Source organism: Xiphophorus hellerii, chromosome 15 (assembly GCF_003331165.1).
Source record: "Xiphophorus hellerii strain 12219 chromosome 15, Xiphophorus_hellerii-4.1, whole genome shotgun sequence".
Taxonomy (NCBI): Eukaryota; Metazoa; Chordata; class Actinopteri; order Cyprinodontiformes; family Poeciliidae; genus Xiphophorus; species Xiphophorus hellerii.
Window position 1 is genome coordinate 4731928 of NC_045686.1, and position 25780 is coordinate 4757707.

The 25780-nt window shown below is 36.4% G+C and overlaps 3 protein-coding genes across 4 annotated transcripts; 2 read left to right on the top strand and 1 right to left on the bottom strand.

Moving 5' to 3' along the window:
- Nucleotides 1-1667: 1667 nt before the first annotated feature.
- Nucleotides 1668-5963, top strand: LOC116733671 (claudin-20-like). The gene has a single exon (XM_032584469.1). The coding sequence runs from the start codon at nt 2896-2898 to the stop codon at nt 3664-3666; it is 771 nt and encodes a 256-aa protein (XP_032440360.1). The 5' UTR covers nt 1668-2895; the 3' UTR covers nt 3667-5963.
- Nucleotides 5964-10060: 4097 nt separating this feature from the next.
- LOC116733752 (interferon-induced protein 44-like) lies at nt 10061-17481 on the top strand. Its single transcript, XM_032584557.1, has 9 exons — nt 10061-10107; nt 10411-10440; nt 12212-12247; nt 13501-13534; nt 14057-14252; nt 14363-14506; nt 14810-14981; nt 15353-15453; nt 16950-17481. Exons 2-9 carry the CDS (start codon nt 10413-10415, stop codon nt 17130-17132), a joined length of 894 nt encoding a protein of 297 aa, XP_032440448.1. The 5' UTR covers nt 10061-10107; nt 10411-10412; the 3' UTR covers nt 17133-17481.
- Nucleotides 17482-18009: 528 nt separating this feature from the next.
- LOC116733765 (interferon-induced protein 44-like) lies at nt 18010-22877 on the bottom strand. 2 transcript variants are annotated; one of them, XM_032584581.1, is made up of 9 exons: nt 22734-22877; nt 22173-22208; nt 22051-22084; nt 21712-21907; nt 21263-21421; nt 21003-21174; nt 18716-18807; nt 18479-18545; nt 18010-18383 (listed from the first exon to the last, which is right to left on the bottom strand). In XM_032584581.1, exons 1-9 carry the CDS (start codon nt 22759-22761, stop codon nt 18091-18093), a joined length of 1077 nt encoding a protein of 358 aa, XP_032440472.1. In that variant the 5' UTR covers nt 22762-22877; the 3' UTR covers nt 18010-18090. The 2 variants fall into 2 exon arrangements, with proteins under 2 accessions (XP_032440472.1, XP_032440473.1); XM_032584582.1 differs by lacking the exons at nt 18010-18383; nt 18479-18545; nt 18716-18807 and adding exons at nt 19186-20572; nt 20746-20846.
- Between the last annotated feature and the right edge of the window lie 2903 nt (nt 22878-25780).

Here is a 25780-nt window from a genome sequence, read left to right on the forward strand (position 1 = left end):
TTTTCTTAAAAATATTACAAAAACTGCAAAAGCATTCAGTAAAAGTGATTTAAAATAAAATAAAAATGTGTGAAAACTAAAGACACACAGGAACCAATAATGTTTTTCCAAAAAATATATTTAAAATATTTTGACAAAATTAAGAAAGGTAATAAAAATTAGTTGAAGCAGGAGAATCACACAAAGAAATCATTACAGTAGGAATTAAATATCATCAGATAAAAAAATGTCATTTTAAATATCAACAGAAAATGTTTTTGCATAAAAAACAAGAAAATACATATTTAAAAATACAGAATCTATTTTTATATGTAAAAGAATCAGTACAGTAATGAACAGATCAGATCTACCAAAAACAGTGCATGGAAAAAAAAATCTATGCTTAAAATAAAAACTAAAATGATTAATTTTTAATTTCCTAAAACTAAATGCTAAATAACTGATCCTAAATCACAAATTTACTTGTATGTAAATTGTATTTATTTCTATTTAGGTCATATTCAAATTATTCCTAATTTTACACTGATCTATATATTCTTTTAATTTTCACACTACTTACATTTATATTTATATCTGCTAAAATGTAATACTTTGTGTGGGAGTAACTTGTCAACAAAATGGCAATTTTCCCTTGGTGATCAATAAAGTAAACATTTTACAGGAGCAACTAAATATAAGTTAGAAAAATAAACCGGTTGGTGAAATACAGAAAATAAGAAATAAACCAATAATTCACATTAATGTAATCATAAAAAACACTGAAAATCCAAATTTAAATTATATGTAAGGAAACAAAGAAAAAAAATGATGAAACCATTAAAAGTCTTTTGTAATATCTCCTTATCCTGAGTTTCACCTGTAAAAAATAATCAGTTCTATTAAATGTTTTTTCCAAACAAACTGAAAAATTAAACCAATAAAGTGGACCAGCTTCAAACTGAAGGCCAAACACCCAGCAGAGTTTTGCTGCTCTGAAATAAACTGAATGAGGGATGAAGGAGGGAGTGATGCAGAAATGAGAGTTTGTCCTCTGTGTGTTTTCTGCAGAGCGAAGGCCTGCAGGCGTCCGCTCAAACCTCCAGAGAGCTGCTGTAATGGAGCGGCGCCTCGCCGAGCGACACGAAGCAGGCGGAGGTTAAAACATTCTGTTCAGGATGTGGAACCAACATCAAACTGCTGCTTCCACACGGCGGCCCGCGGCGGTGCGGCCCGCGGCGCCAGAATCACTCATTCTGACGGGTCAGGAATAAATTAATGACCATAAATATAACTTAAAACAATAGACAAATAAATACAATGAAATATTAAAACAAGTAATTAATTTAAAAAAATAAATATATAAAATACACAGTATGAATTACCTAAAAAAATTAAAATATGCATAGAATATAAGAATAAAGAGTGAAAAAATTTAATTTTAAAGGCTTTCTGAGAAATGTTTGATTTATTAGTACAAGTAATATAAAAGCATTAAGTTTTTGTTATCATATTATTTAATAAACCATTAAAAAATAAATAAAAAAAATTATTTTATTAAAAATAAACCAGTACAGATAAAATGATAGAAAATGTTTATTTTCTGTTAAAAACAACTCCCTATGAAAATGTTTGTTTTTCTGATAAATGGACCTGAAATCTGTTTTTCAGGCTGTTTATATAAAACAGTAAGAAAACAATTCAAAAATTGTCCCTATAACTAAAATAAAGAGAAAAATTTAAATGTATTTCATTATTTTCCCCTTTTGATAGATGCCTGCAGTAAAACTTTATTTTGGTGCAAATTGTAATTTTAAAAAATCCATATTTTCATTAAATTAAGCAGAACTTAAATTGGTATTTAGTTTTTTTCTGTTTTAATTCATTGGATTATTTTACCAGAAGTCCATGGTTTGTAGTTTCTCCCCCCCGTCGATCCCGTCCCGATCAGGTGAAACCGTTTTTGTGTCCAAACGGATCTGGTCGGGTCTCTGCGTCGTCGTTGCTGCTGCTGCAGATCCACGCGTCTTATTGTGAAAGGACAACGAACCCAAACTGCTGCAGCAGAATGTGAAACGCGGCCGCATTCAATCACAGACGTCAGCTCTGCCTCTGCGGTGGGAACCAAAACGTCTGGGTTCTGTTTCCTCTTTGTTGGGAGTTTTCAACCTGAACGCAACAACATCAATTAGCCAGAACCGACGCCTGCGGACTCTTTAAACTTCTTCTCTCCCAGAGAAGCCGGCAGGAAAATGTGTGTTTACAGTTTGCAGGCTGTGTGTGGAGGATTATGGTAATAACAGGCTGCCGGGCCGCGCTGGTGGGCGGGCGGACGGCCGGGTCCGCGGACCCTTATCAGCGCGTTGCAGAGGTTCTTCACCTTGATTCTCTGCTTTATCACCAAAACCAGACGAAGACGCTTCTGGAAGCCCAAATGATCTGATGCTATCGGCGGCGGCTCTTATCTTCACCCAGGTTTGCAGGAAGCGACCCAGAAGCGGCGAGAGGCGGCGCTGACCTTCAGGCTGGAGAGCAGAACCGGGTTCTTCTGCTGGTTCTTCTGCAGGATGGGCTGAAGCTGTCCGGTTTCCAAGGAGACGGCAGGCGGAGGGGTAGTGTACCCACACACGCTGTGCTCTCGCTCTCCGCTGGACGGAGCGGGTTCGTCTCTGCTCAACTTCCTCCAGATGTTTGGCTGCATCAGGAGGAAACGGATCGCTTCAGTCCGGCGGGGCGGCGAGGGACGCCGCCGCTTTAAGAACACTTAATTAGGAGTCAATGATCACCAATTGAGCCATTGAGCCGGCGCTTCCAGATTTCCAGCCTCAGCTGCGTCCGTCACGCTCCCACGCTCACGTCTCACTTCCCCCGCTGGAGGAATTATCTGCCCCGTGTCCTGGGGGGCAGGGGGGGTAAAACATGCTGTCCGCCGCCGTTCAGATCCTGGCGTTCGCCCTGGCGCTGCTGGGCGTCCTGGGCGCCACCGTGGCGACGCTGCTGCCCAACTGGAAGGTGAGCGTGAACGCATGGAGCAGCATCATGACCCCCATCTCTCAGATGCAGGGTCTGTGGGCGGACTGCGTGTGGTACAGCTCCGGCGTCTTCAGCTGCACCATGAAGGACTCGGTGCTGTCGCTGCCGCCGTCGCTGCAGATGATGCGGGCCGGCATGGTTCTGTGCTGCATGGTGGCGGCGTTCGGGCTCTGCCTCGCCTCGCTGGGGCTCAAATGCACCCGGTGGGGGGGCAGCCATCGGGCGAAGGGCCACACGGCGATGGCGGCGGGCGGCTGCTTCGTTCTGGCCAGCCTGCTCTGCCTGGTTCCGGCGGCGCTCTTCACCAACGAGGTCATCACCGCCTTCCTGACCACTGACCTGCCGGACAGCAGCAAGTACCAACCCGGCGGCGCACTCTGCGTCACCTTCATCGCCGCCGGGTTCCTGCTGGCCGGAGGAGTCATCTTCTGTCTGTCCTGTCCGGGAAGCGGGTCCTCCGGACCGGACAGCGTCTCAAACTCTGACTCAATCAGACTGGAAAGGAGGCAGGAGCCAAAAGTGGAACCCAAACAGAAGAAGAAGAAAAGCGTGCGGCTGCAGACGGATGAGGTGAGGCAGGAGAAAACGGTTCTGGATCGGCAGAAACTCCCACAGAAAGACCTGAAGGACAACTACAGCCTGCAGGAGTACGTCTGACGCTCAGGCGGAGGGGAAATGTGGCGTTCAGGCGCCTGAAGTGGGGGTGGTGTGTGTGTGTGTGGGGGTGTGTGTGTGTGTGGAGGGGATAATTACTAAATGTTGTAAATGACAGATTGTAGATTCAGCTGAATGCCTCAGAAGCAGAGCAGGACTCTAAAAAAAAAAACGAACCTCAGAGACACAAAAGGCTGAAAACCTTTAAAACGCGACGCTGCAGCTTCACTGAAACCAAAAACCTGAAGACAAAAAAACGTTTCAGCTCAAACTGAAACCAAAAAGCCATTTTATTCCAGCCAATTTTCTGCCTTCAGATAGAGCTAATGCTCCAACAGGGCTGCAGCCAACAGTTCTGGGGACGGGGCCCCAATGCAACATTACAGGCAACACTTTTTTATTTTTATGCTGTTTGTTCTTGCAGTGCATGGAAAAAAAAGTTTAATACTAGATCCAAAAAAACTGAATTACTTTGTTTCCTTTATTACCTGCAGAGTGAATAATAAAAAAAATACTGTGAACAGGATGCAGAAGAAAACTGGAAAGTTAAGAAAGCAAACCTAAAGCTTATTTAAAAAATTTTAATGTCTGATGAGGAAAAAAATGCAGACAGAAAAAAAGAAAAGAAATGATGTACAGGTGCATCATGCATGATTCATCTCTGCACAAAAGCTCCATCCAGTAAATCTCGGTAAATTGAAGTAAAATATTGTTTCCTTATTATCAGATTTTTCTAGGTTCAATTTCCATCATATTAATTTATTTTTATTCTTGCAGGTTCTGTGGAAACAGAGAAAAGATCCAGGGAAATTAAGAAAATGTACCAACAGCAGTCTGATGTTCCCACAATTATTTATTTTAGCTAAAAAATCACAATTCAGGTTTTTAAAACTTTGTCCACATTTGTCACATGTTTTGGCAGCGAACTAAGGATCATACTAAGAAAAAACTTAAAATAAAATTATGAGAGTAAAGTAATTGGATTCTACGAATGAACTTGTACGAGAATAAAGTCATGGTTTTATGTGAGGAAAGTCATAATATTATGAAAATAATGCCAAAATAATACAAGAATAAATTTGTAGTCTAGCTAAAATAAACTCATACTATTAAGAATAAAGGAGTAATAAAGTCAAAATCAAACCAGAATAAAGTTACAATATTATGACTTTATCTTGACTTTACTCTGATACGACTTTATTCTCGTAATTTTATTTATATATTTTTTTTATCTTTGTAGTTTAACCCCAATACTCTTAAACTTGTTACTGTTGGTTAAATTGAATGTATGTCATTAAAGGACAGAAACTTGTTTCCACCACGGCAACAATTAAAACACATCATCGCCACCTACTGGCAGTGGATGGTGACTGTCAAAATTAAAGGGCAAATATAATTTAAATTGAAGCTAGCGCATTAGCACAGCGTTGGCTAAACGTCATACTGGTGAACCACTTTAGCGTTAGAGGAACTAATTTTTATAATTTTCTGTTTTATTTTTAGCGTAGCTAACTTAGTTATCAGTGTTCACCACTTCATAGTAATGAAAACATGACAAACATCCTTCGCAGGTTACCGGAGAGAAAATATCTCAGTTTCTCCAGATTTTAACCATCACTAAATAATAAATGTGTTACAGTTAATTATATTAAAATGCAGATTATTTTTGAAAGCCCCACTAGGTGGCGATAATGGCATCAAAATACATGCGGCTAAAGCAGCGTTGGGCTAGCAACCTGTCCAGATTGTTTTTAGCTCATCTTGTCTTTGTCCCTGTTCATTTTTTTTGTTCTGTTTCTAAATTCTACAGCTGATACTTGAAGTTCATTGAAAACGATGTACAGTCTAACTGGAACCATCTTGTTTTTTTTTTTTTAATAATTGTTAAGGAAAGTTTTTAGCTTCTTGTTTTTTCTCACTGGGTGAGAAAATCCACATCATTGTAAAAACAGCCATCAGCAGTTAGATGCAGATTTTTCTTTATTCATTTGTGAAAAGGTGAATTTAACAAACCAACACCTGCCTTGGACAGTCGGTCTGTTTCTGGAGATTGGTGAGGAAACCTTCCAGGAGATTAGCTGGAAATTGCTTTGATGGCCTCTTTTCTTTTTTAATGGCTTTGCTGAGAAAATCACAGCGACTGAATGTGTGTTGAATTTTTATTGAACGCTGCTGCCTTCTTCACCATGTCTGCTTTGGGTTTGCTCTGATCTCATCAATAATTTCTAGAAATCCTTCACTTTCTGCTTCAGCTGTACACGCTTGTATGAGAAGCAATAAAATATGTTGAGCTTCTTAGATTCTGCATTGTTGTGAATTATTTTCCACATCCAGAACGTCAAACAGACATCCACTTCGTCTTTTCCTCTCGGTTAAATGGGGGAGGAGAGAGGTAATGATGCTCTTTGCTTCCCATTATCTCCTCACCTCGGTTGGTTGCACATCGCCCCTTCGCCTCCCAGCTGCAGCCGCACCAGGAGGACACAATGGACCTGGAGCCCCCACAGTGTCACACACACTCAGTGGGCGCCGCGTCCTCCAGCCTGACTGAGCTGTCAATCACTCCTGCCAAGACGAGGCTGCTGAGCTGATCGCCCACTCTGCCTCTCAGGAAACGCTTCAGATCTGCAGAACAGAAAACAGTCGTCAGCACTGCAGAAGCATTTCACATTTCACCATCAGTAGATGTGGGAAAACTGGACTCAAGAGGTGGAAAAAATCAACAGAATGGTTTCTGAGCCTCTGCAGCTGCTGCAGGATTCACATTTCTCCTCTTTTCTCGCTCTGAAGGACGAACAACTTTAATGAGCCGAGGTTCAAAACATTTAATTAGCTCAGGAGGCGCCGATTCTCCCAACCCCCCAAAGCCAAATTAAAAGCTGAGCGCTTCCTCTAATATTTAATTAGGTGCAGATTTGAGCTATGATCAAATATCTCTGCAGATTAGATATTTTATCTTTTTACCCCCCAAAGAGCCAAATTAAGTAGAATAAATAATAATCTATGATGTCTTCAATAAACCGGCAGTAGAAGCTCAATATTTAATTGAGATCAAGTTCCTTATCAGGTGGAAAAGGTTTGGTTTAAAATCATATCTAAACACCTGACTCAGCATTTCGTGCACTCACAGAGCCTAATTAGATAAATTTTAAATAAATATCAATAATATTTGGTTCCACAGCTGACCTGTAAATATCTACAGAACCCGTCAGGTACCAGAAGTTTGTAAATTTCTGTTCTTCTGGTGCAGAAAGTGTTTGCAAGGATTTAAACCTGTTCTCTTGGAAATCTAAATATTAGAAACTCATTGTGGTTTATGACTCTTTGGTTGACAGGTCAGGTTTTTGTGTCGGATCGATCAGTTATTGATGGCGAGCCAATCCGTCAGACCAACCTGCCGACTTCTTCCCTGGCTGTTCGGCAGAGGATGGTAGGCAAACTGCAATGGAAATTAAATACATTTAGCTTGGGGCCGCACACATAGGAATCGTCATAATCATAATTTGGAATAATCCCTCCAAATTAATTTTATTATATATAATAAAATTGGTTTTGAAGTGAAACCTGATTTGTGTAATTATAACTGTTCAACTAGTCAAGTCATGAAAACAAAACAAGGTTGTTACTGAGAAATTATTGCTATCAAAGGAATACTTTTATATTAATATAATTTAATTTTGTCACAATTTATAAAAATACTTAAAAGCCAGAATTTTTAAAACTTTAATCCTTTGTCCGAGTTGTCTCTCATGTTACATGTCTTTCGTTGGTAGCCAAACTTTCTGGTGCAAAACATTTAAGTTGCTTTAAATTACATTTTGGTCCAAAATAAATCCTGAGCTTATAAATCTGAAGTAAAAAAAAAAAAAGTGTTAAACATGCAATAAAAACCTTCCAATATGACTGAACTAAAACAATCTCAAAGTAGAGGGAATCAAACTTCCTTCAGAGTGAAATTAGATTCACAAAATCACTTGATGGTTATCTCTGTTCTCTGTTCTGAAACATGAAAGTGTGACTAAGATGCAGCAACATAAGTAAAATCATACTGGTTCACAGCACAGTAACTGAGGTTCTACTGAACTTTTAAATTTCAAGCATTAATAGATGAGGTTATTAATGAGGCGTTTGTGGAGCATCTGGCGGTTATGGACAACAGAGGAAGAAGGTCACCAGACACAGACGATGCCTCGCTGAGTTACGTCCTACTGAAAAATGATGAGTTAAACTTCCTGTTTTTCTGACTGGTGAGTTTCTGTTTGTCAAGCTGCAGCAGAAGGTAAGACCTTTCCTTTAACGTTGGTCACTTCAGCTTCTAAAGACTTTATTTAACAGGACTTAAAGAATATAAACATAATAATCATTTTGATCATTTTAAGTAGTTTTGACTATTGGCTTCAAGCTATTTTTAAACAAAAGTCGATTAAATTACCTGTAGTTTCACTGTTAGTTGTTTCTGTCCTGGTTTGCTTTAACCTCTGACTCATTCAGCCATTTCTGATTGAAAACATTTCTAAGATGTTTAGAAATAGATTTTTGTACACATGAGCTGAAACATCTGCTTTGAGTTGGTCTGGGATCTTCACCTTCCAGACCAAGAACAACAAGCTTAACTCGATGTCCATGTCAGTTTGCAGTAAAGCAAAGATTTACAATATATGGAAAATTATTACCGGTAAGTGCTTTGTGATTCTTTGAACGGTTTTCTGCTTAGATCTCCATAAACCATGGCGGGAAATGAACTGGGGGTGAGAGTTTTCACAAACATGAGAACCTTAATGCTTTGTTATAGTTTTTGATGTTTTAATTTAGGGTAGGGTTAGGGTCATCATGGAAGAGTGGAAAATCATTCCAGTGGCAACCTGTGAAGTTCTGGTACACTCCATGCCCAGGAGAGTTAAGGCGGTTTGGTAAATAATGGTGGCCACACAAAGTATTGACACTTAAGGAACTTTCACTTTTGGGTGGTCACTTTTGTTGCCAATGGTTTAGACCTTAATGGCTGTATATAGAGTTATTTTGAGGGAAGTGAATTTACACTGTTATATACGCTACACACAGACGACTTTTCATTGTGTTAAAGTGTCATTTTGTCAGTGTTGTCCCATGAAAAGATATACTTAAATATCTGCAGAAATGTGATGGGTGTACTCACTTTTGTGATACACTGTGTTAAAGGTGTGTTGAATACGTAACACCCCACTCCTCATGACTCTTTCCCAGGTATGAAAAAAAAAAGTTCAGGCTCAGAGTTTTTTTCCACTAACAGCCCTGGGGTAAATCACACCTGGTGCCAAATACTGATATAAAAACACGGATACACATCAGAGGGAAGCTGGAAATCTGTAGACTTTATGACTGGGAAAAGCTGATACTTTTATTTTTTGCAAATTTGCTACCTTGGATTTTGAAAGCCCACCAGGTGCATAGTATTTTAAAGTTGAATTTTACATGTTGAAGTAAAACAAAACACAGTAAAAAACATCCAATTTGGATGTTTTTATTCTGCAAAACAAAATATGGGGAAAACGTTTTTAGTCAAAATCTAGTGGAATTTTTCAACAAAATGACAGGGATGAACATGCCCCAGCTTAAAACGGAATGAATCTTTTTCCACAGTCTTTCAATACATCCACTTGGTTTAGATTTTAATCTTTACAAGAAGTGTTTTAATTTCTCTCCAGTTTATCTCCCAAGCTAAAAGTGCTTGCATAGTTGGAAAGATAAATATCTTTTTATAAACCAGGGTTCCGATTATTGTTAGTTTCCATTTGTGTGCTTGGCATTCTGGTATTCTACTTGTCACTACCTGTATCTTTACGTAACTGTCTGCCTGTTTCTACACGTTAGACAGTGTCTAGAGACATCAAATATTTTGCTTTGTGCAATCTTGCCATTTTCTTGAGAGTGATGTGACTTGATCATAAGTCCCCATGTTTCTTTACAATACATTCAGCATTCCCTACAAACAGTGAGCCTGATGTACATGTATACATTATATGGACAATGAGGGTGGGCTTTTACCTTCAAGGCTAAAAAGCCACCTAGAGTTGCCTTTGATTTATAACTGGAATGTCTATTAGCATGTTTGTTGTCTATTTGCTTGATGATCTTGATTATGGCACTTGACAAAAGGCTATGATTATACAGTATGTTTTGTTTCTTAACTGGTGACTGTATGATGTTCTTAGGACAGTTGAAACGCTTGATGTTTGTTATGGTGTATGATTTATTTGATAGTTTTTTAGCAATAATCCTGTGTATAACACTGCAAATAAAGATTAATGTAATAAATATTTGAAAAAAAGTCAAAGCTTTGTATAGTCTAGAAACTAACTGGTTTAAAACCGAAAGTGAAACTGAGGATTAGAATGGATGTTTTGTGGAAAACTCTCTCAGTCTAACTGGGAAGGTGACTGTTCGTCATCTCAAACTTCTGTTCAGGTAACAAAAGATAATAGTTTTTACACTTTTAATGTCAGATTTAAATTAGTTTGTCCTTGACTGTTAAACTGAAAATATAGTTGTGTTAAATAATAGCTTTTTCTTAATTTGATCAAAGTATTTTTTCAGTTTCACGTTCATTTCAAGCATTTTGAGTTATTAGAAGTTTTTTTAAATTGCTTTAAAGCTATAAATTTTAAACTGTTAGATCATTGTTAATTTACAAGTCATGTTTAAAGAAGTATCAAGACATATTTTGTTGCCATGAAATAAACTTTACAACTGGCATGCTTTATTTTCTAGTCATGGGACACTCTCAATCTAAATCCCCAGGTAAGTATTCTATGGGTAATTGTTATACATTGTCTTAATTTCAGAAATCTTTCTATTTTCTAACCTTTTTGCTCTATTGGTTGGTGGTGTCCTGTTGTACATTCTTAACTTTAATAACATGTTTGTTATGTTTGTGTGATGTTCTCTATGTTCAAATGAAAAGCTTAATGCATGAAGAATTTATATTTAGAAATAAAAGGTGTAAAAGTGCCTTTTATTTTTGAAATTTACTACAATAGATATTGTTTGCAATGAAAAAGTACTGAGTACTGACTTAGAGCAGCAGGTCTTGGGTCTTAGGGTGACTTCCTCATGTGTGTAGCGTTCCTCAGCTTCTTGCCTTGCGGCTCTGAAGCTCCCTTCATCTTGTCTCATGATCTTTCTGGTCCATTGAGATGTAGACGCGCCGACCTCATGGAAGGAAAGCACCAGTTCTTCTTCTTTGCCTTTGGTCTTTGTCTTTGCCTTTATCTTCATCTTTGTCTTTGGGGTCTGAACCCAGCTGATGAGAGAAGTGCGATTTGAAGCCACATGTTGCGGGCCTGACGGATTGGTCCCCATGATCAGGACAGTCTTCGGCTCTGTGGCCCCGGCTCTTCTTCAGCTGCAGAGTTCTTTGTCCATCTCGATCTTGGCTCGAAGCTGCCTGGAGGATCCAACCAAAGGTTCCTCTTTTGCTCCCACCTTTTATAGGGTTTATCCACCTTTTGGTGCGTTTGCATTGGCTAGCACTGATGTTGTGTTCATTTCATTGGCTGTCTGCTCAGACAGATGATCTCATATCCATCACTGTCTTAGAGACATTATGTCCTGATGTCTGTGCTAATGTCTCAGGGTTGCTCAACCTCCTATGTCCATTGCCTGCACAACCTTTTCTTTGAAAAGTTTAAGTTGTCCAACAATCTGCTTCCAAATAAGGTGTTGATCATCTCTGCTCTCCTGTTAGTTCCCCTTTTTCCCTTAACCTTTCACCTTTCACCTACCACCTACCTCCAACATATCAGTGATGTTTAATTGCAGTTACACCTTTTTACACCATTTCAAGTTCTGTCAAAATCACATTTATATCACATTTATTTTCTTTAGCTTCTCTGATTTAACATTCATTTATAATTTTATGATAACCATAACTTATTAGTTACTCTTATTATAATCTTAATGTGAGTTATTACAGATGTTTTTCTGAAAAGAAACCAAGAATAATCCATGATTCTAATTATTTGACACCAAAGTTACAGTTACATGTTTTACTTGTAAGTGTACCAACAAATGTAAGTGTAAGTATTCTTACAAATAAACCAATAATAATATAAGTATTTTACTTTGAATCTTGTCCAATTACTCAAAATGTTTAGACTTTATTCTTTAAAATTTTCATGTTTTGAAATAAGGAATAGTCTCAACTATTTTTATAAATCTGCAGGCTGGAAACTTACTTCCTCATTTTTTGGAAAACCTGCTCTTCCTGTTTCATGACTCTCCCTGTCTGACTATGATTTCTTATGATTAGATAGAAAAAAGAAGTAGAATTAAAGCAAAGTCTGCAGGAGACAAAAGCAACACACACAACCAGATGGATTTTATTGACATCTAAGTCTACTGTTGGGCCTAGATGTCACTTGTGTGATTAACTTTAAAGATAGCTTTATTTATTGTTATTGTTAAACTAAAATCTTCAGCATTGGGAAGTGGGATGTGCTCGGGTTTTCTTGACAATGGGATTTCCTAAATTTTTCTCAGGTCTGTATAAATATTTCTTCCGTTTTTTCAGATATGGGACGATCACAGTCCAAGCCTGAACCCCCAGGTAAGTTTTCTAATTTACTATTTGTTAATGTGCAATTTATATTCACGTCTTGTCATATGCTTTAGTATACATTAAGTTCTTTGATTTAAGCTCTGATATAAAAGTTTTTGCATTGGATTATGTTGCATGTAGGCATATGTGTTTACTGGGTTTTAATTCCATATATGTGACTAATGTGCAAGTGTATATTTTATTAGATTTGCATTACCATTTTTACACTTTTTGGATATATTCTATAGTCAAAAAAAAATAAAGCTCTTTGAATTGTTATAACAATAAAATCTGTGACAGATTTTTTTAAGATTAACTGTAATTTATGAGACAGCAGTGGAAACTTCAGTTGCTTTGAATATTCCAATCATCCATCCATCCATCCATCCATTTTCTGTTCACCCTTGTCCCTAATGGGGTCGGGAGGGTTGCTGGTGCCTATCTCCAGCTACGTTCCGGGCGAGAGGCCAATCATATGGGCACAAATCCCTCCACATACTGTCTCTGGTCTTAATCTTAACTGGACCGGTCACAACCCAACAGTATGCCAGCCCTTGAGCTATTGTTTTCAGAGGTAATCCGATTTATACAATTAGGTCAAAACACTCTATGTGTTAAATGCTGATTAAGACTGATCTAAAAAAGATTAAAAAGTTGTTTCCAAACTCAAGCTCATGCAGTTCAATAAAACCGTCTATAAAACAGTTTGTAGTTTTTTCTTGTAAGGGCCTCTATGGGTCAACACTCAGAGTATCGTACAGTCATATTTTGAATAGTTTGCTTTTCTCTAGAACCCAGCTTCTGGAACGTGTGTACCGGGTCGTTTATGTAGCTTATACCCCCTCACTCCGGTTTGATTGTTCCTGTGATCCGGGAGCACATTTCTCTACACTTTCTCAATAACAGAGTCCACAGTGTCCAAAAATGAAACCAATTCTAAAAAAACAAATCATATATTGGTTGAATCTGTATGGCCTTTATCACTCCAGTGACATTTTACCACTTTAGCCAAAAGGAGGGGTTGAAAAATCACATTGTTGTGTAGTGTAACTTTAAAAATTTAGATCGTACTACTTTATTCTGTGTGCAACATTGAAATCACCACCATCTAGTGGCTTGGGATTGGTATTTTGGATATTTTCTGTTTTTCCTGATTGCTGTGCTTGTTTATAAATGTTTATTCCACAAATAACACAAAATGTTATATTTGCTGTAGATTTTTCCTGTGAATTTTAAAGTAATCTTTTTTTATTATTTGTCAGTTTTTGAAAAACCATGGAGGAGAATAGAGTGGGGGTAAGTGTGTTTTTGATCATTTCCTATTTTCAACATACAAAATATAAAAAATAGGAACAACAGAAACAGGAATAAAAATTTTCACGGATGATGTGAAGGATCGTCGTTGAGAAGAATATTTGGTCAAAAACTATTCTCAATGGATTATAATTGAAGAGTTATTGTGGCATGAGAATAAGTTTTATAAGTTATTCATAACTTTATCAAAGTTATTTCAAACTTGATAATTATCTAAATATTTGTAATGTTTTTTTAAGTAGCACAGGACTGTTTCAAAATGTCTTCAGTCAAGACTGTCAAATGTTCAAATGAGAATTACATGTAATTTACCCACATCGATTAAAACAGCACATCAATAAAAGCTTAGCAGAAATTAGGAAAATATTAGAACATGAGTTGTTTTTTTTGTTTTGTTTTGGGGGTTTTTTGTCTAGACATTGAAATATGGAAATTATATATATATTTCACGCTGAGTGAAAATATATGGTTTGGTGTTTAATGCAATAATTTCTTTCTGATCAGGAAAATCTCAGAGGATCTGGAATTTGTGAGAAACTACAAACCAGAGTTTGAGGGTCAGAAGCTCCGGATTCTTCTTCATGGACCAGAAGCCGCTGGAAAGTCCAGTTTCATCAACTCAGTCCAGAGTGTCCTAAAGGGCCGAATTTACTCACAGGCTTTGGCAGATAACTGCTCATGCTCAAGTTTTACTAAAGAGGTAAAACCTGTACTTACCTGGCAGGTTATACCGAATAATATTTCACACGTTCTTCCAAAATCTTGATTTTCTTGGATAAATCTGCTTTTTTTTCTACTTGTGTTTTGTAGTACACAACCTATAAAATCGTAAGAGAGGACAGGTCATTCTGCCCGTTTGTCTTCTGTGACATCATGGGTCTGAGTGAAAGAGGAGGAGTCCTGGAGGAAGACATCAAACTGGCTTTAAAGGGACATGTAAAGGAAGGTTACAAGGTAAACTACTGATGCTTCATTCATTTATTGTCTATACCAGTTAATTTTCGCAGGGTCGCAGAGTGGGTACAGCAGGGCAACACAGAGACACATAGGACACAACAAATGGCAATTTAAAGAGACCAGTTCATTCAACTTGCATGTTTTTGGACTGTGGGAGGATGCCAAAGTACCTCCCTCATGAATCTTGCTGAAGGAATGCTAAAACAGCATGGTGTCGGCAAATGTTTCAGTATGTTTTTAAAAATATATTAACACTTCCATTACAAGATATGAAAACATTCTTTTCTATTTGTTTTTCAGTTCAATCCTGCATCACAGTTACCTGAGAGTCATGAATCCTATCAGAAAAATCCAACACCCAATGACACAGTTCATGTTCTTGTCTGCATAATTCCTGCAGACAACTTAGATCTGATGTCTGATGAAGTTGTGGGGAAAATAAGGAGGATCAGAGAGGACGCCAGGGACCACTGTAAGTCCAGAAATTATTTAGTTAAGAAATGCACAGAAAATGGACCTCAAACTGAAATATTCAATTTCATATTCCATAGATCGTGCTCCTAATAACTAGGAAAGGGTTATGATAAAATGTTATTTCATTGTATTTTCAAAACACATCAGTATTTCTCTTTGAAGTAATGTTTTTCTGCTAGTTAAACATCTCCGCTGTATTAGTATATGCAAAAGCTGATATTGAATAGATTGCTCCACACAATTTCATCCAATCAATGGTCTCTAATGACCATTGATTGGAGTTCAGATGAAAACAGATAAACACCTCTGATGGCATGGTATTAATAACTGTTATTTTCAACTTTCCTGTTTTTTTCTTTGTTCTGACAGACATTTCTCAGATTGCTATTCTCACCAAAATTGATCAGGTCTGTCCCGAACTAAAAGAAGATTTAAAGAAGGTCTACATACTTCCACACTTGAAGAGAAAGGTTTAATTTATTTTTTCAATTCAAAATAAATATTGATGGAAAACAATATTCATGTATTAATATTCCACAGTATATTTGTATCATAAGTATTAAAATACACGTGACAAAAATGAACGCATTCTAATTTCTATAATGACTGAAAATTTTAAATGCAAAACACAATGTGATCTTTTTTTTTACTAGAAATAATTTGATGTTACAAAATTCTATAAACCTTCACAAACCATTTACAATGAATCAGTAAATGGTGACAGTGTAGCCTCACATTAACCATGATGGCTTATAAATACCATTTATACCTAATGTTGTATGTTTATTTAATAACTGCAATTATGAATTTATGACTATTATATGGTTTAAATTAATTAATGATCTCTGCTAAATTTAGAATCTGAGCGCAAAATTACAAATCATATATTTATGTTTGTTGTAATACATTTTTTGTATTTATAAGCAACAGGCTTCACACTTTTTTTTGTTTGCTTCTCATTTTGCTGAAATTACTGTTTTATTTATGCATCAGAATTAAATTACAGGTTCCCTGAACTACAGGCAGATGCAAACACACATCGTGTCCAGCAGATGCTGCTATTCGCATCGTATTGGTGTCAGATTATTGCTTGCCTCTCTATCATGGATTGCAAACAGATTATAAGTAGAGCTTTGAAATACCAAATCCTAGAAACAAAAAAGAGGAGCAAATTATTAAAAACATTTAAATTCAAAAAAGTTAATTCGACTACTCAAAGGTTTAGTACTACAGCCCCCCCCCCCCCCCCCCCCCCCCCCCCCCCCCCCCAAAAAAAAAAAACCTTGTAATTGAAAGCATCACAGTAGGACTCAATAGTTGATGAGTGGGTCCAGCATGCTGGTGGGAACTTTGCTTTCGGGTGAAACACACTCAATAAGTTTTATGAGGACAACATTTTGGGAGAATTTCTCCAAGAGGATGTTTGAAAATTAATTAATAATTTTATGATCTCAAATTTTGTGCATTAATTTGGAACAGTTCAAATTTTCAACAAGAATCAGAAACACACAAAGTATCCTATTAAATATATACATTTCATATATATTTTCCAGAAAATGCATTCTTTATTTTTATAGAGTAAAAATACTTTGAAATAAATCATAACGTATTTCAGATTTTGTAGATTTTTAGTAGCAAATAATATCTTAGTACAAAATAAGGAATCATTAATGTTAATTACTCAGGTCTCCTATAATCTGGAAACAACTGTGTGACTCTTGGGTTGGTTGCGCTGCTATCATACGTGTTTTCTATATCTTGAAAACTAAATAGAAAAACAAATACTCACTCAATAAATGTAACATCAAGCAGTTTTATCGTAATTTTATCACCACTCTTAAGGAATGCGAATAAATGTATTTGTGCCATTTTCTGTACTAAGGGTAAAACAGTCAACAGTGACAACAAAGTCATCGTTCTAAAGAAAACAGGCTTTCACTTTCTTTCTCTTATTTTTCTCCTCTAGATTGAAAAATTCAGTGCTACTGTGGGTATTCCCATGAGCAACATCTTCCCTGTGAAGAACTACCACGAAGAAATCGACCTGGACGATGACATAAACGCACTGATCCTCAGCGCCATGAAGCACATCATCAACTCTGGAGACGACTGCATCAACTTCCACCACAATCGGTTTGAATCTTCATGAAACATGTTTGTTTTAATTCACCATTTGTCTTGACTCAATGTGTGGCAAACGTGTTTGACCATAACATTTATATTTCAGTATCAGTCTTTGTTATTGAAGTGTTTGCAGCATTGGCATTTATATATATACATATATCTTTTATAAACAAAAAAAGCTTATTAAGCTTATTAATCAAGTACTTTAAATTTAGTTAACTTCCATGAGTTACCCTCTGTTGTATTGTATTTTAGATTAGTAGTCAAATATTTACAAATAATCAAAACCCTTACACTGTAAAATGTTACCAATTACACAACATATATGGATATTAATGTATTTAATCACAATAAATCTGCTTTAAGCCTTCGGATTGGTGTGATTCATCTCATACATATATTTCCTGTTTGACAATTATATTTGCACAACTAACCTAAAGGCAAAGTTTTCTGACATTTAAAAAGTTACATCAGTTTCAATAAGATTCAGTCTCAGTTTTAATGTGTAGACTCAATGTTAATAAATGGGGATGTTTTTCTTTTGCTTAAATTTATGATATAGTGCATAATAGACATATTTTAATTTTAGCAGAACTTTTCAACTGAAACATTTAACTTGGCTGGCAGTTGTATTGATGAGGAGCTTGTTGATACAATAAAGTCATGGAGTTAGACATAAACAGATATCTACAACAAAAAAATAAATTACAAAATAATTATCTAAATTTTTGCATTGCAATGCAAATTTTTTTATTTTATGTCCTTTGAATTGAATATTGAACAGTTTTATGTCACTAAAATAGTTCATATTTATGTGAGGAATATGTCAGATTTATGAAAACAAAATCAAACTTTTACAGGCAAAATGAAGTAGATATTCTTTATAGAAAAAGATCAAACTCTGATTTTGTGTGTTTTTATTTAATATCTGGTGACAGAAATGAGGTTAAAGTTGTTTCCTCTGAAGATCCCAAAGTTCAGATTTAATCTGAATGATCCGCTGAACGTCTGAGGATCAGATTTATTTTCATATTTACACCTGAGTCAGTTTGTGGTTCTGGAAGGTTTCCGTCTGTCATGACGTCAGAAACCTGCTGCTGTCTGACCAGGTTTCCCTCCCAGTCCTTACTGGGTTGTTCCCAGTGCAGCTGTGTGCGGTTCAGACTGGACCCTTTTCTCTCTCTCAGAACCCAGCAGCGTTTCTGACACGAAGCAAAGTCTTCATCTGGTTCTGCTTGACTTCTGACGTCTGATAGGTACGACAGCGTATTACGGCCTTTTGAGATAGAAAAAAAACCCAATAAAAAATATGTGTACATTTCTGCCACAAAGCTCAGAAATTTTCTAGATGAAACAATATAATTTCTGCACTTTCGTAGGTCTTCACAGGGTGGTCGCAGCTGTCTGGGATTTTCACTGTTTTGCGGAGGCTCTGAACCTGCGAATAAAAACAACAGATCAAATTAGAAAAAATAAATCTCCGCTAGGAAGACAAAGATGGACTAAAAATGCTAAAACTGATGATTTAATGAAGATCTTGAATTATTTTATAGAAAATAATTAAAGAAACTCTGAATATGGACCATGTGAAGTAACAGGATAATTGACCTTTTCCTGGCTCCTGCGGACATTTGTTTCATCACTTCTGGTCTCAGAACAGACGTCATCAGTTTTAGTCAGATCGGCCACATGAGGAATCCCTGCAGACAGGAAACACAGGAAGTCACTTATTTCACACATATTGTTTTTAGTAACTTTATTGAAAGTAAAAAGACTAAAAAATGTTTTATTATTGTTGTTTAGTGTAATGTTTCCTCCCGCCCAGCTCAGTTGTTTCCTCTCTGATGTCCTGAATTGACTCCATAACAGTCCCGCCCAGCAGATTTGATCTGTTACCATCTAAGACAGAAACCAGGATGTGAGCTTTTATAGTTTGATTCTGGTTGTAGAGCGGATTTTTTTTTGACAAACCACTCTGTGTTGAACTTAAAACAGTTACAGTCAAAATAGTTTTAACAATAATAATAAATTATTGTCGGTTCTTTATTCTCCTTCAGCAGCAGAAACCTCACTGTGTATCCATCCTTTCATGACCTTTTCTATGTCTTTATCATGATCTCGTCTGTCTCTCAGATTGATGTTGCTCAGACCCATCATGTCGTTTATTACCAAAGGATACATGTCACCCTGTTCTCCTTTTTAATGCTGTAGGTTTTGTGCTGTTAACCAGAAATAAACAAACATTCAAAATGAAACCTCCATCCATCGGCTATCCTTGCAGGCTGATGCCTGTGAATCTTAAAAACTTTTGCTTTTGTCTTTCAATCTGTTTATTCAACTGATTCTTTTTGTGTATTTTGAAAATTGAGATGTTCTGTAGGGAGTATTATATGTAAAACTATTTCTACTTCATTAGACCCGAGCAGCGAAGCGCTGTGAAGACTTATTGTAATCACAGCTTTTTGGAGGCTATAACATTTTAAAAACTCCTCAGACTTCACCCAACATTGTCCCCTGCATGTTATTTTCAGATTCCAGTGGAATCGAAAGTAGGCGTGGCCAAACTGCTCTACAGCGTTTGATATGGTGCAGTTTGAAGCATCATGCCACTGCAAAAAGAGCAAAACAAATAAAATAGAGAAATCCAGCGTGCTGCATGACTACGAGGGGAGTGAGACGCCTGGGCTGAACCAACTAAACTTTATCAGCGCAGACGCAGAGCAAACGCGCTGGGCAGCATGTTGAGATGTAAATACACACGCTGCACATAATTCTTTGTTCACACAGATATATGATCCTCACTGCTCGCTCAGCGCGCACGTCTGACAGCGGTGGCTTTTAAACTCGACTCATATCTTGATGAAGAATTCTCCAAAGAAACATCAGTCCTCACAAACTGTTCATCCTCAAAGATGAACAGTTTGAGTGACAGAAGGCGCGCAGATCTGCACCGAGGTAAACTTCAGAGACGCAGCCGCAACAGCACGCGAGGCGGCCAGGGGTGTGATTGGTGCACTGCTACCGACTTCCTGCCCTGTTCAATTCACCAACCATAAACCAACGATTCTGCTCACCGCAGCATAACGTTTGCAATCCAGCTTATAAAAAAAATAAATGATGCAGTTTTTTGTATAAAAGCAAGCAATGCTTAGCCTAACTGGGGGGAAAATACTCTGGGGTAAACCCTGTAGTGGAAAGTTTTCCAAACACAATTCGGGTGCGGTCGTGCTTTGGATCAGGTCGATAATACACAGAAGTTATGATGGCTGGAATGCTTTAACACAACTGGTTATATTTAGGTCCTTTTTAACTGCTAAGGTATTCCTCTCCGATCTCGATGAGGTGTCTCAGGGTGTTGAGGATCAGAGCGTCAATTTCATGGTTCAGCTTCTTCTCTGAGTTGTAGTTCTTCACAGGGAAGATGCAGTTCTCTGGGATTCCCACCAGTTTGCTGAGGAGCTGAATCTGCACGGAAAAAAACAGAATAGATCACAAAGCAGTAGGGAAAAGATTAACCAAAGATAATAAAATTAACTATTTAATAAAGTTCTTTATTTCAGAAAAAACAATATTCAGCATTTAAAGAAACTCCCTGTGTATGCACCATAAGCAGTAACAGTACAACAGGAATAATTTACCTTTTTCTGTAGCGCCCGACTCTGGCAGACATTTTTTATATCTTCTCTGATCTCAGGACAGGCCTCATCAATTTTGGACAGAATGGCCACATGAGGAATCCCTGCAGAGGAAAGTAACTTACATTTCACTCTTACACAATATAAAGTTCTGTGGACAGATAAATATATAAAATACAACAGTTTTTTGTTTGTTTTGGGTTTTCTGGCCCTATTGATAGTTAGATGCTGGGTTTGTGGTTCTGTGGTGTGTCTCTCACCCAGCTCAGTGGCTTCGTCTCTGATCTCCTGAATTGTCTCAGCTACACTTTCGTCCAGCTGATTTATTGTGTTGGCATCAAAGACAGTAACCAGGATGTGAGCTTTGTCGTTGACAGTTGGATTCCGGTTGAAGAACGGATCGGTTTCGGACAACGCGCTCTGAGGGTGGAACTGGAAACAGTTAAATAGTTACAGCAATAAGAAATGATATGAATTTATTCCCCGTTTAGTTTTTTCACAGCAGCAGCAGAAACCTTACTTTATACTCATCCCTGATGTGTCCCTTCATGGCCATTTTCATGTCCTTCTCATAGACTCTTCTGTGTTTCCAGCTGATGTTGCTCAAACCTGTCATGTCGTTCAGTACAAAAGGATACACGTTTTTCTGGTCTCCTTTTTTAAGCTTGTAGGTCATGTACTGTTAACCAGAAAAAAAAAACAAATATTAGGAATAAACTTTTAATTTTCTCCCTTAATCAATTTATTTAGTTTAAATTTAATATTTCTGTGTGGAAATTATGATGGAGAATTTCCGATAAGTCATTTTATATCAGATCTGAATGGGAGAACATGAAGTGAACGTTTTATTTTGGTCTAACAGTAAATCAGTCATCACTCCATAGATCAGTGCAGAACTAATCATGAGAATTACAAAATAGAGAATGAGATTTTTTTTTCTCTTAAATGAATCATACATTTTCCTTTTACCTTTTTGGTGAAGCTGGTCTGAATGATGTTGCACGCAGTCGCCTTGTGACAGATTTTACCCTCCAAGACGCTGAAGACGGAGTTGATGAAACTGGATTTTCCGGCTCCGACTGGTCCATGCAGAAGAATCCTGAACTGCCGGTGGCCACCTTTAGGTTTGTAGTCGTTTATGAACTGCAGGTCAGTCTCTCTGTCTCTGCTCAGGAAAACAAACATCACGTCGCCCCCTAGCTGTAACTGACTGAATGACTGGACATGTTTGATGAGGGAAGGCAGAGCTAGAATAGAGGAACACAGGTTTGAAGTTTTTATACAATATATTATTGAGTAGACACTCACTCCCAATCTATCTGCAGCCATGGTTTTTCAAGAACTGTGAAATACAGAAATACATGAAAATAATTACATCAAATGACATCATTTATAATAATAAAAAATATATCAGTTTTAAGCAAACTTACGTGGAGGAAGAGTTTTGGAGTTAATACGTCCCATACCTGAAACAAAGACACATCTTGAGTTTTATCTTGTTTTAAAATTATCACTTTTAGTAAATGCAATTATTATATCCAGTTTACTTTCACTTTCATGATTCAGGATTAACATCTCATTATATTCAGATTGGAGATTTTAGACTTTAAATGGTAAAATGTACAGATAAACACATTTCTGGCTGAAAATGTATAACAGAGTAAAACAGTTAGAGAAACTTCTTTGTGTTTTCATTTCCTAAAACTTACTGATAAATTACTCTTTAGCTGCAGTATGTAGCTTTTCAAAAAATGTTTTTTTTTTTACATATTTGTTAAAACTGTTACCATGTTGTGACAGTTTAATATGAGACATGTAATCTAAGAAAAGATCAATCTCCTCCACCTCCTCCCTGAGCTACTACTGCCGTCTGCAGAAATGCTCCGCTTTGACCAAAAACAACCAATCAGAGCCAGGAGGCGGGGCTTAGTGCTGTAAATCATCTCTGTGTCCATGCAGCTAAATGCGCTAATGGAAGAGAAACAACTTACCGTTAAAGGACAATCTTTTTTCTGTCATCGTCTGTGGCCATGCTAACTAGCCTTAGCATTTGTTGCAGGATCCTTTGAGGTGAACCAGTAGCTGTGTAAGATCGTGTTGTGTTCTGGTCATATGGAACTATATATCTGTCCGATCATAGTTCATGAGATGTACCTTTGAAATATTTACATACACACATTTGTTCATAAGTAACATTGAATATTTATATTTAGTACAGTAAGTGAAATCACACATTTAACACTCAAAAACTATTCAAAGACGATCACAGTAGATAACTGGAACCTTACTTTGAATCAAAAAATTAAGACATACCTAACAGACCAGGACATTAGGTTGGTGGTTCACATCAGTCCAGCTGTTCTGCGCCTGTACATTAAATAAAACACAATAAATAAACATAAACAAACTACAGAGCATTAGCTCCCAATGAGCAGTTAGCAACAGTTAACAGTTGTAACATTAAACATAGCTAAAATGCACAACATTAATAACAGTTAAAAACATTAACGCAACATGGCAGAATTATCCATAAAACTCTGTATATGATTAAATTTGTCTGAAATATATGTTAAAATATAATACTTGTAAAGAAAACAGAGCCGGTACCAGAATTACAGGCGGCAACAGAAAAAGGGGGAGGAGCTGTCGGTTACCGGTTGCTATGGTAACCGCCAACCGTCAGCAGCAGCGTTAACAGAAACTAATAATCAATAAATGTCTGATAAAACAACTTCTGGACTAGAGAAAATCAATACAAAGAAATAAATTAACAAATGCTTTTTAGAAATAAGTCAGTTTATAAAAATATGATGTTTTTCTTACCTAAATAAAAATAACTTCGTTATAAAAAGACATTGTTATTAAACTGAATGCATTTAGCCAGCTTGTGAGTTAGAAGTTTAATATGGTTATTTCAGTATGTTTTCAGGTTTTATTTTGGGAATTAGTTCAACATCATGTAGTTTATTCAGCTTTAACGCTTTATACTATGTTTTTCTTCCCTTCAGTCATAATTAGATATTTTTTTTTAAAGGAATAACATAAACAGAAAATCTTAGTTGTAAATTGATGGCTGAGATGTTTTACAACTAATTTCATTTTTTTTAATGGTTAATTGTGGGCATGAAAAAGTTTACAAAATAATTCAGATTTCTGTTAAGTTATAAATAATGGAAAAGTAAATCAATTCCCTTCTCTTGAAACAAAACAAATAAGCAAAGGAAGTAAAATCATTTAAAATAAATATAAAATTATTAAAACCTGACTACATGAAAGTGCATATTAATTTTATTTAATCTTTAAAGATTATGGTAAGAAAAAATTAACTGATAGCATCTTTCAGAAAGATGTGATGATCCAAATCAATATTTGGATCAATCAATACGAAAATTATTCAAATATCTTCATGCTGCCTTTGTTACTTTTGTCACTCACATTTTTATTTGAAAAAAACTTTCTGACATGGTAGCCTTTATTTTAAGTAAACAAGGATCTTAGAAAATAGAATCAAACATTAAAGCTGTGAAAGATTTAAATCACTTTTAAAACTTTTTAAATCGATCAGCTCAGTTCAGCGGCGTGGAGCTGCAGTGATGCGGGGCTCCAGCAGGGGGCAGCACGCTCTTACTTTCTGTTCGGTTTTATTGTTGTTGCACGTTGAGTCATCCTGTTTAAAATAAACGTTATTCTTCCCATCAGGACAAAAATATCAGGAAAATAGAATGCTAAGAAACCTCCAGGTTTAATGCATTATCAAATATATAGTTTATTCGTTTTCTTAGTCTTTTTAAGGGTCTAATTAATTTTGTCGGACAATAAAAAACAACTCAAGACAGTTTCTTGTGGTTTAATTTTAAAAAGGCTAAAAATAACACAAAAACATCTACATATCTTCTAATTACGTAAGCCACATAAAATTATCCAATTGTGAATTGAACATTTCTGATTTTATGTCACTGAAATAATTCATATTTATGTGAGGAATAAGTCAGATTCATGAAAAAAAATCCAACTTTTACAGACAAAATGAAGTAGATATTCTTTATCTTTATAGAAAAAGATCCAACTGATATTGTGTGTTTTTATTTAATATCTGGTGACAGAAATGAGACTCCAATTGTTTCTCCTCCCAAAGTTCAGATTTAATCTGAATGATCCGCTGAATATCTGAGGATCAGATTTATTCTCATATTTGCACCTGAGTCAGTTTGTGGTTCTGGAAGGTTTCCCTCTGTTTTTGTTCTCATCAGGACATCAGAAAGCTGCTGCTGTCTGACCCAGTTTCCCTGCCAGTCCTTACTGGGTTGTTCCCAGTGAAGATGTGGGCGGATCCTGTTGTCTCTCTCAGAACCCAGCAGCGTTTCTCACATGAAGTGAAGTCTTCATCTGGTTCTGCTTGACTTCTCACGTCTGATATGTACGACGGCGTATTACAGCCTTTTGAGATAGAAAAAAACAGGAGTACATTTCTGCTCAAAAACTCAGAAATTTTCAGACTCAGAAATTTTCTAAAACAAAATTTTCAGAAAAATAAAAATAGTTCTAACTTTTGAAATTCAAATTTTGAAGTTTTTTCACAGAAATATTCAAGTTACAAGTTGAGACATTTCCATGTTTATTCAGGATAATTTGTGAGATTAATTTAAAAATTTCTGAATATTTTTCTCAAAATTTGCAATTTTTGGAACTCAGAAATTTTCTCATTTTGTCCTAGAAAATTTCTAAACTTAATCTAAAAATTTCCAATTTTCCTGAGCAAATTTTCAACTTGTCAGAAATTTTCTTGATTTTTGCAGAAAATTTCAAAAATTAATCTAAACATTTCTAGGTTTATTTTAAATTCTCAATTTTTCAAGCTAGAAAATTTTTTGTAGAAAATTGCTGAGCCTAATCTGAAACTTTTCAAGTTCAGAAATTTACTTGTTTTCCCCAGAAAATGTCTAATATTTAAGTCAAAATTTCCAATTTTCTTTCTGGCAAATTTTCAGCTTTTCAAGCGTAGAAATGTTCTTGATTTTTGCCCCCAAAAATCCGAAAT

Bases quoted from the DNA above. Each gene is read 5' to 3' on its own strand.
- LOC116733671 (XM_032584469.1), top strand. From the start codon at position 2,896: ATGCTGTCCGCCGCCGTTCAGATCCTGGCGTTCGCCCTGGCGCTGCTG.
- LOC116733752 (XM_032584557.1), top strand. From the start codon at position 10,413: ATGGGACACTCTCAATCTAAATCCCCAG. The intron at 10,441-12,211 runs GTAAGTATTCTA...CCGTTTTTTCAG, and splicing joins CTCTCAATCTAAATCCCCAG to ATATGGGACGATCACAGTCC. The intron at 14,253-14,362 runs GTAAAACCTGTA...TGTGTTTTGTAG, and splicing joins GCTCAAGTTTTACTAAAGAG to TACACAACCTATAAAATCGT.
- LOC116733765 (XM_032584581.1), bottom strand. From the start codon at position 22,761: ATGACAGAAAAAAGATTGTCCTTTAACG. The intron at 21,908-22,050 runs GTGAGTGTCTAC...TTTCCTGAGCAG, and splicing joins TGGCTGCAGATAGATTGGGA to AGACAGAGAGACTGACCTGC. The intron at 21,422-21,711 runs GTAAAAGGAAAA...TCTGGTTAACAG, and splicing joins AGACCAGCTTCACCAAAAAG to TACATGACCTACAAGCTTAA.